This window comes from Alosa alosa, chromosome 12, assembly GCF_017589495.1.
Source record: "Alosa alosa isolate M-15738 ecotype Scorff River chromosome 12, AALO_Geno_1.1, whole genome shotgun sequence".
NCBI classification, from domain to species: Eukaryota; Metazoa; Chordata; class Actinopteri; order Clupeiformes; family Clupeidae; genus Alosa; species Alosa alosa.
In genome coordinates this window covers 4,691,009-4,708,858 of record NC_063200.1, presented here as the reverse complement: position 1 = coordinate 4,708,858, position 17,850 = coordinate 4,691,009, and the positions used below count along the sequence as shown (strand labels likewise).

Sequence of the window (17,850 nt, the reverse complement as noted above, 5' to 3'; positions counted from 1 at the left end):
GTAGTGCTTAGCCTCAGACTGTTTCGTGTTCCGTTTCCTCTGTAAGTGTTTTCAGGTATGTGTGTGGGTTTTACCAATTACTAGATGTGCTTGCATTTTGATGCATTTTGTTTTCTCAATGATAACAGGAGATTTCAGTTTTGAACTAAGTGTCTAATGTAAGAAATCATATGTACGGTAGTGTTTTGCAATTGTTGCAAAAGTGTTTTGCACTTAGTTCAAAAATGTGGGGTATGTTACTCAACATGCTAAAAACAGTGGGTTGCTTATAAGGACTAATTGTTGATCTATCTAAATGTTGTTGTGCCATGTACCATCAGAGACGGTTGATAAATGCATTTATGTATATTATGGATCTTTGGTACCATTTTAAGCTACTTAAATATTCTTTAAGTAGGCTAATGATAACAGGCAGATTAATGGATTCAACATAGGCAAAGCCAAATAAAATAGTTGGACAAATGTGTATCATACTGTAAATATGATTTTTATTGCTGGTTCATTATCAGTAGATTTACATGATCTCATGTTCTCCATCCAAAAATAAACTCCTTGTGCATAGGTACTGCAGTCTCAGAGGCTGTCTGAGTCGATGCAAGCCTGGGCCCATAGTTGTTTTGTGACAGTGAAGTGTTTGATGGGGTTCATTCCACATAGGTATGATTTAAGAAACAGATGGTATCTTCACAAGTACAGGTCACAGCTCTCAGCCAACAACACTATGAAGAATTGCTGTCAGAGCACTCGGTGATATATTTCAAGAAAACAAGCAAATGCTCTTTTCAGTACCAGATTTAGACTTTGAGTCAAACTGTAGCCTTCCATGCAACTTCTTCAGTTAAGATTTGCATTTAGTTGTATGTGGTTTATTATAGGTTATTACATAATACAGATCTCATAGTACAGGAGGAACATAAACAGAAGGAATAAAAGTGAACCGTGAGACATGAAAAAAACTTTAATAGAGAAGCTGATAACAACTGGTAATTTCATTTTATTTAGCTTGTACTATTGTATTCCATCCGTCCTTGTCTAATGTCCTCCCCAGGAAGCAGTTGGCAGCTGACTGCAGATCAGATCTGGTCCTCCAGAGTCTCCTCATGGTCCAGTTCAGGGCCAAACCCCAGATCTGTTCTGAAGTCAGCTGCTACCTGGGAGTCCTGTGGATTTCTACAGCTGCTCTTCAGCCTGGATGTCTCTCCAGCTTTGTCTATCTAGTCCTCCGCCCTCTACTCCTCCGGCCGGTGGTAGAGGTAGCTGTCGGCGCCCCCCGTGTCGTAGCCGTGGTCGGTGGCCCCGCCGTCCTCCGGGCAGTGGATTCCCAGGGTCCTCTGGAGCTTCTCCTCCTGCTGCCGTAGCTCCATGGAGTCCACCAGGTCATGGATGTTAGCCAGCGACCACATGGGAGAGGGGAACCAGGCCTTCACATCGCTGTCCTTGCCCACCACCACCATGCTGAAGTAGTCTTTGTTGATCTTCAGCTGGTCCCGGAGGCCGTTCACCACGTCTTGAGACAGAGGCTCTTTCTCAGTCTGGCTTTTTCCTGCCCAGGAAGAGGAATGTGGTAAATGCTGAGAGCACAGTCTTAACCTCAACTTCTCTTATCACACATGCATGTGTTGAAAATTGCAGTTTGAACAAATCTCCGATTTACACAAAGCTATATAAATTAGTCCTGACATGAATTACAGAAGTCCACATATTCTGGTATCTTACCATTGAGTGGAAACAACTCCACTGTTCCAGAAGCGGTTTGTCCTGACCCAATTAATTTCAGCATGGCAAAATGGCGGATACCTGCAGGTACATAACAAGGAGCTCATGTGTTGCTATGCAACATGAAGTATTCTGATCTTTATAAGGTCACTAGGCAGCAACTATTCTGAATTAACATTGAACTATATAAATGACAGTAATTGACCACAAATGAATGCTCTTACTTAAAGTCAAAATGGTGCTGCTGCTCAAAGGTACACTATGCATGTTGAATTGCCCTGCATAGTGCTGCTGCTCAAAGGTACAATAAGCATGTTGAGTTGTCCTGCATAATGAGTGACACTGGGACACTCTTGTCCTCTCATGGGTCTCGCAATTAGTACTGACCTACATGAATACCAATAGATCCAATATATCTAAAAATGGTTATAAATGAATGTTCTTGCTGAAAGACAAAATGGTATTGCTGCTCAAAAGTACACTATGCATGTTGTGTCCTTAATAAGTGGCTCACCCATGGGACACTCCTGTCCCCTCATGGCCAGCAGCTGCTGCTGATATGAGTAGTCATCCTCAGATGGAGCAGAGATGATCAGGAGCCTTCGCTTAGACATGAACCTGGAGATAGATTAATAAAATAATAATAATAATAATAATAAGCTTTATTTGTATAGCACCTTTCATACACAGAATGAAGCTCAAAGTGCTTTACATTTGGAGCATGTAACACAATAACAGTCAGTCAGTCATTATGAATCACTTTCACTTGCTGTGGCCATTTATGATCCAATCAGCAACATATCAGAAATATAGAAAACTAGATGTACCGCAGAGCGGTACAAAATATGACCGCCGCCCAGTTCAGCACATTTTTTCCACAAAAATAAATCACGCTGAAAGGCCTATATGATTCTAACTGTCTCACTAAATTGCATTATCCACACTCAATTCTCACTGGTATCTGCTAGACAACAAGTACCAAAACATGATTAGTTCATAGATTTCACATGTAAAATTAATTTTATACAACCCCACCCCCATCTTGCCTGTTCATAATTCTGAGAAATTCTTGAATTGTGTGCATGTGTGTGTGTACATGTTTATGTGTGTGTGTGTGTGTGTGTGTGTGTGTGTGTGTGTGTGTCTTGTGTGTTTGCCTGCGTATGTGTGTTTGTGCATGTGCATGCATGCGTACATATGTCTACTGTGTGAGTATGTGTCATGCATTATGATTACTGTGAATGTATGTGTGTGCGTGTGTATCTGTTTATGCACATGTGTGCACATGGAATGGGTTAACATGATCCCTGGAGGCAAACATACACGGAAAAATTGGTCATCCCTAGGCCCCACGGTTCTCAAGATATTCACAGAAAACTGTGTCTGCCCTACCCTCCTTCGGGGTCCAGTACGGGGGTTGGGGGCTACAGATCAAAACAAAAACGATGGTTCCATGCTATCCATGTGGGGGTAACATGCCCACCAAGTTTAGGTACCCCAGTCTTTCAGTGTCCCGGGAATCCTTGTTGGTGTCACGGTCACTAAATGTACACATAAATTATTTTATTGTAAGGCCCCCCATGAACGAAAGTTCACAAAACATTGCATGCATTCGGAGGGTGTCATAATGATCCTACACTTTCAATTTCAGGCAGTTTTGACCATGTCAGCCAGAGATATTGGGATGAAAACATTGTGAATTTTTTGCTTTTTAATTTTTAACTAGGTGGCGCTATACATGAAATAAGTGGTAATGGGATGGGTTGACATGCCCCCTTAAGACCAACATACAAAAAAGGTGGACCTCCTAGGCCCCACGGTTCTCGAGATATTCACAGAAAACTGTCTCCGCCACCTACAGGCCAGTTGGTGTATAGTAACATAAATTAATTTATTGTGTGGCCCCCATGAACGGAATTCCACGAAACTTGGCGTGCATTCAGAGGGTGTCATAATGATCCTACACTTCCAATTTCGTGCAGTTTTGACTATGTTAGGTCACAGATACCTCGCGATTACAACACCTCATTTTTACTTTTTTTGTGTTTAACTAGGTGGCTTATACATGAAATGAGTGGTTATGGAATGGGTTGACATGGCCCCTTGAGATCAACATACAAAAAAGAAATGGTCCTCCTAAACCTTACGGTTCTTGAGATATTCACAGAAAACTGTGTCTGCCCTACCCTCCTTTTGGGGGGTGCAGTCCAGCGGATATGCTATCCATATGGGGTTACATGCCCACCAAGTTTCGTCTACCCCGGTCTTTCAGTGTCCCGGGAATCCTTGACGGAAATTTGGACATGCGAAAAAAAAAAAAAAAAAAAATTGCTGCGCGGCAGTTATAATAACATGTAACACAGTTATTAGAGAAGAGTCAGTCATTCCCCTTTGTTGCTGTGGCCGTTTATGATCCAATCAGCAACATATCAGAAATACTATTATACTACTATGGATATATAAAGGCTTTGCTGACAAATGCCTAGGCTAACAAATGCTTAGGCCCCGTCCAAGCAGCCAGCCTTAGCTTGAAAATTAGCCTAGAAGATTGACATACATAGTGTCAAAGGCTCAGTGAAACAATGCTTTGTGCGTTTGCTTGTGGCCACATTGGCTCACTGCAAGCATTTCACTCCTGATGAGCCTTTAACTCCACAGTAGGTTGACATACACCAAAGGAAAGGGAAGTAAAGCACCTATACTGTAAGTTCTGGATGTCAGCCGTCAACATGTATTTGTCTCACAGGAAAATTGTGGACCCAGAAAAAACTGCATTTTCACTCCAAAGCAGCTGTATTTTTCTAGGACGTCTATGCATGTAAACCAATGGGGTCATGGGAGTGGCTGTGCAGTGGAGTGGATGTGTTTGTGCTCTCTGTGCACAAGATGTAATTTCTGTCTGAAAAAATTACTTGACTGTGGCCTTTCACTGCATACTCAGGCATTCAGGACACACTCAATTAAACAGACTTGAAAGAAAAGCGAAGTGCAGGAAATTGCATGCAGTGCATCGAGTTGTCAACTCAACTTGTTAAATGGTATCTAACAGTATATAAAACTGGGCCAAAATATCTCTATGTTAGGTTTTAGAGACAGTGTGTTTACATTCAGTACATTCTATATTTTAGCTTAAAAAGGTATGACAGAGAAGCATACAACATTTAAATTGCATTTAAATGTATCTCTTATTACAGAGGTACTGCAGGACCCACTTCCACAATTCACTGGGCCAGGTGTGGGGTGGCCTGTGGTGGAGGATGGTTAGGTGGTTACCTGAGTAGGGAGTTCTGGGCTGCACTTGAGCCAGAGCAGGTGGATGGGGCCCCTCTCTCCTGCTCCTTCTCAGGCTGTCTGGAGGGGAAGGTGTCTATGAGCTGGCTGAGGTCCGCTGCAGCTGCTGGTTTCTTAAAAGACCTCTGCAGCAACGTGAAACAACATTTTATTTCATACAATATGCATTAAAAGATACTTGCATAGATTAGCTATTAGTGACATTGTATGTTTCTTTGATGATATGTTCCAATGAAATATACAGAAATATGGTTCTAGTCCACTGTACAGGCATGACTGAATGGTTAAATAGTGTGATGTAGCTTGACCTTACCTTAGGTTTTAAATCATAGTCTGTGACCACCATCGAGAATTCTTTTGTAGTTACTCCATACTCTTTCAGCATCTGAGCAATCAAATCAGGATCTGCCATCCTATCAGGTTGAGCCTCTAAAGGGGTTTCAGAATCTGAAACATAATACAGTGTTGTTTATGTCACACCAATCACACCACAATTACAGACATGTTTCTGAGAGAAAACATGTGCTCACCTCAGTTCCCAAATAAACAGTCAATCATGCTCAGTTTGTATGTGCATAATAGTACTGCGCAAGCTACATAAAAAGCAGACAAGATCACATAACACATTCCACATGAGGGCAGATATATTACCCAACTGATAGTGTTGGAGGTTGAGTATGGCGTTTGACTCTGATCCCAGTATGGAGAGCATGGAGACCTTCCTCATAGCTAGGGCACACTGATGCTGCTCGTTTAGCTCCTTCTGTTTTTCATAAGGGGCCTCCACATTACTGGGGGCTGAGATGATCTGAGAAGAAAAGGAACACAGAATTTATTCCAGAAACTGTTTTGCCATATTTATCAGATATCCACTGACCTATATTGTACTAAATGCTAAATAACAATGTTTGTACTACCTTTTACTACTAATGAATGTGACAGGTATTAACACATCGTTATTATTGTATATTATAAATGAAGAGGCAACTAATGCTAAGAGTGATCTATACAGTGTTGAATCCTCACCATTAACCTCCTTTTCCCCTGGAATTTCTGTAGGAAGTCTTTGAGGATTCCTCCCTCTGTCTGATGTGCATCTTTTTCTGATGTCTTCCCCCCTCTCTTCCCCTTCTTTTTTCTGTCCTTCTTTCCTTTCCCTTTCTTTTTGGATTTGGACTCCTCGTTCTTCTGATCCCGTGCTGTTTGGTCACTGGTTGTATCCCCATCTCTCGCTTCCTCCACATCTGTGGCGGCTTCATGCTGGCTCCCTCTTCGCTTTCCGTTCTGACTCCCAGTTCCTCTCTGGTTGTCTTTGGCATCACTGGTGTATGGCAGCGGGGAATCGGCTCCTTTTGGCACGGCTGGTGCTTTGCGGATGACATACCTGGAGTGCCCATTGAGTATGTCCTGGATTTTACTCCGCAGAGCCACCTTCTTGTCGACGGGCTTGCGTTGGTTGGCGTTGACCGTCGCGACATTACCTTGCCTCTGGGGACTGAAGACTCTCCTTCTGACAGCGGTCGGCTTCTTCGCCACCAGCCTCTTCTTGATGATCTTGCACTTCTCAGTGGAGGCCTTCCGGGCCACCTTCTCCAGCTTCCGCGCCGGCAGCTGGTCGATCACCTCTAGGATGGCCGCAACTCGGACGGGATAGGGGAAACGCTCGCCCACCTTGAGATTCTTCTTGAGGATGAGCATTGTGAAGGTCTGGTCCTTGATCTGCAGGTAGTGGAGCAGTTTGGTCACCATGTCCGAGTCTAAGCTCTCCTCCGTGACGTCCCCCTGTGTGCTGATTCGCCGTAGTTTGCCTTCCATCATGGCGTTCTGGATGATGGTGACGACGAGGGTGTCCCTCTCGGCCAGGCGGCAGTTGAGCCCCTCTGGCTCCATGTCCTGGATCTGCTTCTCCATCATGAGAAGGTAGTTGTCCGTGTGGGAGGGGGCCGTGATCACCCACAGGCGGTGCTTTCCGGCAAACTCGGCCACGAAGTCCAGCTCCGGGGCCAATCCACCGTTCCTTTCTTCAGATCGGTCCGCCCTGGGGTTCCCCTGGTGGAAAGATCCGGAAGATCCAGAAGAGCCATCCCTCGAGTTGGACCTCCTGCCCTTTAATGCTTCAGAGTCAGCCAGCACTGTGCTGTGTATCCAGAATGCAATCAAAGCCAGGAGGAGATACACCCCAGGCATCCTCGCAGGTGTAATCACGCTGTCAATCAAACTATATGAGTCCGCTGAGATGCTGAGGCTGTGCCGTGGCTAAGGACTCATCAGGATATTGAGAGCAGGCAGGAGGATCGAACACTCGCACCCTCTGGTTCACATTAGACCCTCTCTTTGTTACAGGAAACTCCTGGAATTTTTCTCAGCTTCAAAGCCTCCAAATGTGCAGCTCCTGCCTGCGAGCCTCAGTGAGAGTGTGGGGCTGCGCACCCCCGTTACAAATGAGGAATAGGAGAGGGGATGGCTGAAACCTGACCCCCTCCTCTCCCAAAACCTTCCCTACAACCAAATACTTGTGGGATGTGTTTCCCTGAGGGCCCTGATGTCCTACACATGATAAACAAATGTGTACAAGTCTATTTTAGTTATATTGAAATGTGACATGAATGATACATGAATGCATTGGAAAGTTTCATTAGCAAAGAGCAGAGTGAACATAGAGTGAATATAGACATCATAATTTGAAAGCGCAGTTGCAGCCTGGTCATTTTATGACCTACAGTAAGCCTATAGATAAACATGCCTAGATAACATAAACGGTATCTGAAGACGCAGAGGTTATCAGATTATGTGTTAAATGTCAGACAGTGTCGTGACGTTAAGTTAATGTGTTACAAAAGACAACTTGATGATTATTTGCACACATTTTCTATGAGGAAGTGTTAAGAGAAAACTTGTGGCAACGTGGTTAAAATTACATAAAATGTGTGAACTCAAAGTGACCTGTAGTAGCCCCAGCTCTCCCTAAATGGATCTGTATACGACAACCACAGATGTGGAGCTCATACAAAAGGTAAAAACAACAACTGCGAGCACATGCTGAGCAGTTGCACCACACATGTGACTTTTTGTCACAAGGTTGAAAGAGATGCAATGAACAGCAAGTCTGATGGTTGTTAATAGCCACATGGACAACACATCCCACAAAAGGAAACAATTGTGTTGAATGCCCACGCCAGTGAACAAATGAACAACACATTCAACGTCTACAAAAGAACACACATCAAAAGAAACACTAATCACCAGGAACAAAGTTGTTCTGCAAGACCCAAGTGTTCGATCAACTTATTAACGCAAATAATTATGGGCTTGTGTTGTTCTGGAGCAATTCTTTTGTCAGGCCCCTCACACAGCATTGAGTAGTTTAAAAGGAGCTTTAAAAGTTTACCGACATCCACACACAACGCTCTCTCTCCCAAAATAACAAAATAGCTTCCAGAGCAGAGGCAGAGCAACAGAATGATCCACAGTTTCTCTGTGGTGGGGGGCCATACCCCACAACACATGTCGTGCATGGTGCCAGAAAGATTATCTCATACTGTAGTTCCCTGTTCAGGTTTGGTCAATCAACCATGTAATCACGGCGAAGATTGTCAGCCATCAAGTGTTCATGATCTGAGACACTGGATTTGAAAAGGTTGCGCATGGCTGCACCTCATCACACACAGACAAAACAGTTCTAATGCTCTGATATGTTGATTGTACCCTTATGGGTGGTGACTGATATTCTATTTTGCATATTTGAACATAGATGAAAACATTTTTTGCGTGGAACAAAATTAATGATTCTACAAAAAATGCACAATAGAGCTGAGAGGTTCAAGGTTACAGGTGTCATTTTGTGAGAAGAGTAGGCTACAAGTTTCCGCATGAAAAAGCAGTTATTCAGCAGAGCAAGATTCAGCATGCCTAAAAAATGAGAGCTAAAGATCTTTGAGATACAACATAACATATGGGACATTAACAAACCTGTCACAAGAAAGCACAATCCTTTTTGGAGCAGAAAATGGAGTATTTTGCAAGAAAATGGCTACAGAAAACAGTTCTACAGCTGTTTCTTTTTACATCATTTGCTCTCATCCTAATGTGCTGCATTCCTCTGCTGCCTGATCAAAAGCCCTGAATGATCACCACCAGCCACGACATGAAACAGACAACAAGCAACAAAGGTTCCACCAAAAGGATTACAAATGTTTAAAATTAAAAACTGGGTACTGTATGTACCAATGTTAGCACATATAAATAAAAATACATACAATAAACTCAGCTTTGAGCAACACACCACTGACATACAAAAACGCAGTCAACAGAGACTCTGCCATCCGCAAGCTCAGATCACTTTCTGTTGCCCCCTGTCACCTGCTCCTTCTGTACAAAAGCATAGTCCAGCCCATCCTCCTCTACTGCCTTCCCTGCTTTTTCAACATGCTAACTGCTGCCAACAGAAACAGACTCACACGCATCACTCATACCGCAGCCAAAGCAATAGGCCTCCCCACTCCTAATCTATCAGATCTCAACAGTAAATTCACCAAGAACAGAGCACAGACCATCGCTCATGACCCCACCCACCCCCTCAATCCCTTCTTCATTCTGCTTCCATCAAGACGCAGATACAGGGCTATGGGGTGGAAACGAGTACGCTTTAGGAAAAGCTTTGTGCCCTCTGCAATAGCAGCACTGAACAACACACAGCGGTGATGGATCACTGTGCCGCCCTCATTCCTCTGTAATGCCAACTGGTGATGGTTTTCCTGTTGTATCTGTGTAATGTGATGTTTACTGTATGTGCTGGATATGTGCTGTTGTGATATATGTGCTGTATATGTGCTGTTAACATCTATGTGGGTGGGGTATGTGGTAACAGGGTGGTGGGTGAAGAACCGTAACTGTGTGTACCTATGTATTTCATGTCTGTGAGGCTTGTATGGTATGTGAAAACAAATTTCCTATGTAAGGACAAATAAACTAACTAACTAACTAACATAAAAAATGAATACAAACACACACTATTATATTACATTATGTATGTAGGTCTCACTGATACATGCACATACCCACACACCTGCATATTTACACACCTGTGCTGCATGGTTATTGTAGCGTCCATACTTGCTGGTGTACAGGGCTACAACTTGCAAAATAATGTAGGCCTGTTGCCTCCATGGATGTACCTGTTTTACCCTCTTATAAACAAATGCTACTGAATACTATCACCTGCTGGACAAGTACATGCATGACATTATTGGAGCTTTCATTAGACACATATCATTTGCCCTATATTACCATGGACAAACGTTATTTTGGAGGTTCGGTTTGAACCCCTTTCCCTCTCAAGAATGGGCTGCATCAATACAACATAAATAATGGTCTCTAAAATAAGCTGCATATTTGAGGAATAAACAACACACATTTTAAAATTAATGAAAATTACGCTAAAATATGTTAAATGAGATACACTAAGCTGTAATCAAAACGACCTGTGACAGAAAAACATAATCATGTCTTGTTAATTTGAAATTGTTTTATTCAAAAAGTGCTTTAACCACTTGTAAGATAAGAATGTAATAATTGCAAACACACCAAAGAAATTCATTATTCATGAAAGTCATTGATAAATAGCCAAAATACATCGTGGAATCTTTCCTGCTCTGGCAACTAAATATGATCCAATAAAATGTGCCGGAGAAGTCTATATCAATTTCTTCCGGGTGGTGGGTTTGACTTCACACTGCACGCTCAAACCAGTCACTAAGGTCAGTTGCTTTTTCTTAAAAGTAAACTTTTGTCATTCAAAGCATTTCAATTGCATGCCTAATGGTATGTGTATGCTTATGCACATATCGTTTTTGCATTCTGTCGCTTTGTGCACATTATTAGATTGTCCTGGCTAGCTAGCTAGCAAGTAAGCTATTGTAGAATTGCATTGGCAGCTGCAATGAAAAAGAAAGTGTCCGTGCCCGCCCTCAATCCAAGAACAGACGGTGCCTTAGCAGGAAAGCCATAGCTTAGCTTGCTAACGTTTTCTGTCGGCCCGTGATCAACGACAAAGCTGAAATCACTTCTGTTATTATAATACCTTTAGAATTGCGATGACCTGCCAACACTTGTTCACAGCTAACGTTAAAGCAGTCTGTTGTGTTATGCTACTGCATGGCCTGCTTTTTGCATCGCAGAAAGTTAACACTGTCCATGCATGCGTTTTTAGCGATTTCAGGAGGATTTTGTCAACCATATCATATCACCGATTTGGCACGTAGCTTTATGGCATACGTCTAACGTATAAATGAAAAACCTCAACGTTATAACGTTAACTTCACCACTTTAACAGGATGCACCAGCTAGCGCACAACTGTTGACCTCATGATGGGGGTCAGGATTTTTGATCTGTATGTTGTCTGCTAGACTGCCTACTGTTTAACTGTTTAAACAATTGCAAAATAATATATATATTTTTTGTTTTGTAATAAAAACAATTCCTTGACTCGTGCTGACGTGGTGGCATCTGGATGTTTGCCACAAGTGTCTGTAGGCGGCAATTTGCTGTGATTCCTCTCCAAAACAAGTGAAGGCCTGCGCGTTTTCTTGCTTGGAGGTGTTTATGTTTAAACGGTGTGTTTTAGGTCGTTAAAACTATTATTTTTTTGTGTTCATAATTAGCCTACTCCTCAATTCCTAGACACGCGTTAAAATTACTGTGTCGATCAATAAAGTAACCTCTATGAGCTGTCCTACGCCAGAACAATCCAGTTAGTTCAGTTTCCTCTGGAACTGTTTTTTTTATCTCTTTAAACGGGCTTTTCAGAGATGCCCGACCTAAACAAATAGCAAAAAGCTGCGAAATGATGGTCATGTCCTTGACCGCAGTGTCCTGTCTTGCTGTTTTGGGCAAAATTCCTGAATGATAAACTGGCCTAGGGCAGTGTTTCTATACCAAGCAACTTGCTGTATGCTAAACTCGGATGGTGACCTGTTGCATGAAATGACCGTGCGTGAGTCCATTGAGCATGAGGAGGTTGACGGCAAGGACGCAGACACACTTGGACATGAGTGTGTGTGTGTTTGCTATATGTGGAAGCGAATATATAGCATATTGCATGTATAGCTGTCACCTGGCAGAGGTCCAGTGTTTTTTAGTCTCTAAAGGCATGCTGGGAGAGGTCAGGAGCCACTCTTTTCCCTTCCTGCCCTCATCCCCAGCCCTCCCCTTTGTGCAGGAGGAGGTCGGACTCGGCTGCTCAGCTCCTCCTCGTGTGCGTGATGGCGAGCCTTCTTCGTGTGGTGGCCACCAGCTGCTCTGCTCCGCTCCTCAGTGGGGTCGTCTCCGCCAAGCTTCCGGCCGTCAGGAACGTCCGGACTCCCTTCCTGCGCTTCTTCAGGACACACCAGGCTCTATTGCGTGCAGACAGTCCAGGTAACAAACGCGCAGGTGAAGGCTGTCTGTCTGTGCAAACTTACCTGTAGATCTCGCATTATTCGACTGCGTGTTCTACCTGACAGAAGCTACATAGTAAAGTACCGCTGTTAAGTTCACATAAATGGATTTTGAATATGTAACAGGTGGCAGGAGTTCACCTTGTAATGCTATATGATTGTGGTGACATTGAGTGCTGGAATAAGTCAACCATTGTCTTTAATGCATCGTTCTTTGGTAACAGACACAAGCCTGAGTAACTTTGTCATCTTGTGGTTGTAGAGCCACCAATTCCATCTTTCTGCATCTCTAGTTAAAGCTATTCAAGCATTTCTAATGCATTGCTTGTAGTCAAACATTTTCTATCTATGCCCTCCCTACTGGCAATATGGGACGTACCCTTGTCACCTCAAGGATGAAGTTTTTTTTTTTTTCCACCTTTGTCCGTCAGTTTTTAATGTACATTCCTCACCAAGGTCACCCTTGTTCCACTCCTGCACACACACACACACACCCCACCACCCACACCCATTGTCCTGTAGGTGGAGTTTATTGTACCTGCCTTAGAGGCGAGGGTTGTTTTTTGGACGCGAATGAATGAAGTGCCTCCACTACTCTGCTAACATTACAGTTAGGCAGGCAGACAAGCCGGCAGACAGACAGTGTGAGTGAGTTGGAGGCTGGCCATTAATGGCTCGAAGCCTTGTAGCTGCATAGACGTGAAACCTGCAGCTGTGCCCAGCTATTTTTGGCTCTGTATCAGCTGAGAAGAGGCCAGCAGGGTGGCATGGATCTGTGGTTGTTGGGGGTGGGGGGGGTTTGTGAGTGGGCAGATGGGAATTGACCCTTGTCTGCTGTGTCGGGGGTTGGGGAGAGGGGTAGCTGGCTGAACCAAACATCAAGGTTAGCAGCTCCAGAGATCTGCTGTCATACGTGTCATCCTCTTGTCATGATTCATTCCATGAAGGTTCTTTGTCGGGCTGGGAGGAGTAGAAAAGGAAAAAAAAGTGTATTGTGTTTCAATAACAAGAGGCTTTATGCAGCTTTGTTGTTGCATCGCATCGCCACCCCAGCTGTTTTCTTTTGTTTTGAGTAGAAACAAGATTGGTTATTGCCATTGCCTTTAGCAGAGTGCACTCGTGTTGCAATTACTTGACGAAAAAGCGCTGGCACAGGCAGAGTTGTTTGCTGAAAGTTTTCCTCTGGAGCATATACTTAGCCCAAATACTTCTCTAACCGCTGTGGGACTGAGTGAATTTAACCCCCTTCTTTTTATCTGGTCTCATACTATTGTGTGGTGCTAGGAACTGTTAGCGTAAGTCCTCTTCACATGGAATTGTGAGCGGACAAATCCCTCTCTTAGTCAGATACTGTTTGTGATGCATACCCTGATGATGGTGTTATCTATAGGTCCAAGTGCCAACAGTGGAAATTTCCACAGGAAATTGCCCTGACAGGGAGTTTAATGGGGACAAGGCTCAGAAGGCCTCGTCCAAATGAGTTTATGGATCAGGCACACTGCATTATTGCAAAGGTCTTTTGGCAAGAAAGCTGTGCTTAGTATAAACTATCTAGTTGAATCCACCATTCTTCAGCATGGATTGTTAACCAATCGTGAGCTTAGTTTTTGCCTATGTGGCACTTGCCGTAGTTGTGTATTTTATAGTTGTGTAGTTGTGCAGGCCTTATTAGCTCAACAATGTGTGTGCTGGAGTGGCAATGGGTGATCTTTAATTGTGCTTTATCAGGTTGCTTGCCAATGCTTTCAGAGCACTACTACATGACTACTGTCATTCAAACTATTATGGTGATTTTAAGTAGGAGTAGATGCTTTAAAAGGTCCTATTGCAATATAGTACTTAGTTCACTGTAAGGCTGCCAGCAATATGTTTGCCTCATGCCATTATATTGCTATGCAATAAAATATAATACCAGGTGTATGCAAGAGATGGAGAGGTTAAATCTGTGCCAACTTGTGACCCTTTAGGGAAATGTATTGTTTTATGACTCAGAATGGATAAAGGAGAATCAAGGTCTATAATGAGACACTTTTAGCCTAAAGGTTACTGATTGAAAAAACGTGCAGAAGACAAGATGATATTTAACATTAGTCAGAACACACTGATAACATTCCATTTTTTGGACATGCACTGTATATCACAAAGATGCCTGTCCGTGTCCGTGTCAGAGTAACTGGCCTGCTCCATATACGCATGGAAGTGCTCAGCCCTCTGTGATGTTTTTTCACAGGTATTCCTTACAAACAAGTGACCGTTGGCGTGCCCAAGGAGGTCTTCCAGAATGAACGGCGAGTCGCCATCTCTCCCGCTGGCGTGCAGGCCCTGGTCAAGCAGGGCTTCAACGTGGTGGTGGAATCGGGTGCCGGAGACTCCGCCAAGTTTCCGGACGACATGTACACCCAGGCTGGTGCCACCATCAAGGATGCCAAGGAGGTCTTTGCCTCCGACATGCTGCTGAAGGTGGGTTGGATACACGGTGCGAGTAGAGATTAGAGATTAGATTAGATTCAACTTCATTGTCATTGTGCAGAGTACGAGTACAGAGACAATGAAATGCAGTTTGCGTCCAACCAGAAGTGCAAAAAAGCAGAAAAGTGCAATGTGACATACACAGTATAAGTAGGTGGTGCATAAACCGGATATAGTGCAGTATAGACAATGGTGTACATTTAAGAAGGTGGAATGGTTTACAGTAATATAAGTTAACTATACATATGTGCAGTGTATTAGCAGTAATTTTATAAGAGCAGAATAGGTATGGATTTGCAGAATGAACAATGTATGAACAACATTCATAAAATTAAAATGTCAGTTTCAAGGTATGTGTAACAGCTATAGTTATAACATTCACATGTTCATAGGAATGTACTATCCGCAATATCCGCACATGAGACACTGTAAGCAGTACAAGGCCAGACGACTGCAGGGTCATTACGTTGCATAATCTATATGCATAATGATGTGAAGACCAATGCAATCTCTGTAGTTTAAAAAAGGGCCCTGACAAATGTACAAATGCCTACAATAGTAAAGCTGTAAGGCATCACTTTATACTGGTTCAGTAAATGGCTGTTAAACATCTCTCTTTCTCTTTCTCTTGCTCTTGCTCTTTCTCTTTGCTCTTTCTCTTTCCCCCTTTTCCTCTTTTGCTCCACGTCTCCTTCCTTGCGCCCTATAGGTTCGTGCCCCCATGCTGAATCCGGCGCTAGATGCCCATGAGATTGACCTGATGAAGGACGGAGCTACGCTGGTCAGTTTCATCTACCCGGCCCAGAACCCAGAGCTCATGGGCCTGCTGTCCCAGAAGAAGGCCACCGTTCTGGCCATGGACCAGGTGCCCCGTGTCACCATAGCCCAAGGTTTTGATGCACTCAGCTCAATGGCAAACATTGCTGGGTGAGGATTTGTCTTTGCCAATTGCTAAATGGCAAAACTGTGACTAATCTTAAGCACTACTAATCACACTTTTTTTCAATTACATTGAATGGTGAGATAAAAAAAAAAGTGTGATTTGATGGGCTAGACTTTCCATACAGTTTATGCTTTAAGTGCTGTGTGAAACAGCATTTCTTAAACTGGAGTGAAACTGGAGTCAGCTATAAGCTGTCCTTTGGATGTTGTAGGTGAGGGAATGCTTAAAGTCTGTTGTGCAGGGAAAGGTGGCCCCCCAAACCAGAAACATCTGTATACATTCAGCTCTGTGACTCAGCAAGTTTGGCCCGGACTCCATCTTTAGCCACCATCTTAAGTGAATCGGGCCACAAAAATCTCTATGAAGGCTCAAGGCATTTTACATTTTTATTATTTTAAGCACCCCGCTTTTTAACATAAAGACCTGAAGGGAAATTCTTTCTCTTTCTCTTGCTCTTGCTCTTTCTCTTTCTCTTGCTCTTGCTCTTTCTCTTTCTCTTTCTCTTTCTCTTTCTCTTTCTCTTGCTCTTTCTCTTTCTCTTGCTCTTGCTCTTTCTCTTTCTCTTTCTCTTGCTCTTGCTCTTTCTCTTTCTCTTGCTCTTGCTCTTTCTCTTTCTCTTGCTCTTGCTCTTTCTCTTTCTCTTTCTCTTTCTCTTGCTCTTTCTCTTTCTCTTTCTCTTGCTCTTGCTCTTTCTCTTTCTCTTGCTCTTGCTCTTTCTCTTTCTCTTGCTCTTTCTCTTTCTCTTGCTCTTTCTCTTTCTCTTGCTCTTGCTCTTTCTCTTTCTCTTGCTCTTGCTCTTTCTCTTTCTCTTGCTCTTGCTCTTTCTCTTTCTCTTGCTCTTGCTCTTTCTCTTTCTCTTTCTCTTTCTCTTTCTCTTGCTCTTGCTCTTTCTCTTTCTCTTGCTCTTGCTCTTTCTCTTTCTCTTTCTCTTGCTCTTACTTGTCTGCTACTGCTTGTGTGTGTGTGTGTGTGGTGTGTAAACAGGCCTGATATTTCTAGCCAGTGTTGGTTTGCATCAGTACTGCCCCATCCACAGACAGTGTTGATTTATGAGTTTATGCGTCTTTGTTTTGGCAGATACAAATCTGTGGTACTGGCAGCAAACAACTTTGGACGCTTCTTCACTGGCCAGATCACTGCTGCTGGGAAGGTTCCACCAGCGAAGGTACAACGCTGTGTGTGGTCTGGACACACCAGGCCTTGAGTACTGTCTGTCTAAGTATACAATGTGTTAACCCTGTGATGTGGCCTGTTTCAAGCAGATGACATATGCCCTTTTTAAATCATCTATTGAGAGAGAGCTAACAAAGCGGACTGCTGCTCAATAGGTCTAAAATCATTCAATTTAAAGCCTTCAGATGTTCAGCATGTTTCAGTTGCAGAACTGAATCAAGACCCCAGTCCTCCTTCTCCTATCTAATAAAGTTGGGCCCAACAGCATTGCACTCTGGGTAGTGTCCATACACATCTTATGCTCACTCTTCCTGCAGCACACCCTGATCTACTGTGTTTCATCTAATCAGTAACAGCCCTGCTACTGTTCCGTGTGTGTTGATCTTGGTGGATGTTGTACTCGACAGGTGCTGATTATTGGCGGAGGCGTGGCAGGATTGGCAGCTGCTGGCACTGCCAGGGCTATGGGCGCCATCGTCCGAGGCTTTGACACCAGGTAAAGAAGAATCTGTGGTGAAATGGGATGTTTGTGTGGTTGCGAATGAGTGGACCCAAAACAACAAATTAAACCCACAGCCACTCACAGTTGCGGAAGTTTGAGATTAGGAAAGGGGGCAGATGAAGTTGAGGAAGTATGGAGATGACCTGACATGACTGCTCGACTCCATTCATATTTGATTACAGTGAAACAGTACTGCACTGTTTGACTTCTCTAGACACAAAAGTATGTGGGACTAAATGTTTTGGTGAGATCCCAAATGGCACTGACTGTCACTTTCACTTCTCCCGGCTTTCTTCAATTTGGATAGAAATGTCTTGCCACC

The 17,850-nt window shown here is 43.4% G+C and overlaps 2 protein-coding genes across 2 annotated transcripts in view; one reads left to right on the top strand and one right to left on the bottom strand.

Annotated features, from left to right (window-relative positions):
- Window positions 1-529: 529 nt before the first annotated feature.
- ccdc80l2 (coiled-coil domain containing 80 like 2) lies at window positions 530-7,384 on the bottom strand. Its single transcript, XM_048259414.1, has 7 exons — window positions 6,034-7,384; window positions 5,659-5,815; window positions 5,321-5,454; window positions 4,990-5,132; window positions 2,231-2,334; window positions 1,717-1,797; window positions 530-1,543 (listed from the first exon to the last, which is right to left on the bottom strand). The coding sequence occupies exons 1-7, from the start codon at window positions 7,192-7,194 to the stop codon at window positions 1,230-1,232; spliced, it is 2,094 nt and encodes a 697-aa protein (XP_048115371.1). The 5' UTR covers window positions 7,195-7,384; the 3' UTR covers window positions 530-1,229.
- Window positions 7,385-10,707: 3,323 nt separating this feature from the next.
- Window positions 10,708-17,850, top strand: part of nnt (nicotinamide nucleotide transhydrogenase) — a 39,300-nt gene continuing 32,157 nt past the window's right edge. The window contains exons 1-6 of the mRNA XM_048259713.1: window positions 10,708-10,763; window positions 12,225-12,421; window positions 14,672-14,901; window positions 15,620-15,837; window positions 16,931-17,018; window positions 17,434-17,522. Of these exons, the coding sequence (XP_048115670.1) occupies window positions 12,268-12,421; window positions 14,672-14,901; window positions 15,620-15,837; window positions 16,931-17,018; window positions 17,434-17,522 (779 nt within the window). The 5' untranslated portion in view covers window positions 10,708-10,763; window positions 12,225-12,267. The remainder of the gene's footprint in view (window positions 10,764-12,224; window positions 12,422-14,671; window positions 14,902-15,619; window positions 15,838-16,930; window positions 17,019-17,433; window positions 17,523-17,850) is intronic.

Coding starts and splice junctions, on each gene's coding strand:
- ccdc80l2 (XM_048259414.1), bottom strand. CDS start 7,194: ATGCCTGGGGTGTATCTCCTCCTGGCTTTGATTGCATTCTGGATACAC. Junction 5,455..5,658: donor CCTCCAACACTATCAGTTGG/GTAATATATCTG, acceptor ATTATGTTTCAG/ATTCTGAAACCCCTTTAGAG. Junction 5,133..5,320: donor ACTATGATTTAAAACCTAAG/GTAAGGTCAAGC, acceptor ACGTTGCTGCAG/AGGTCTTTTAAGAAACCAGC.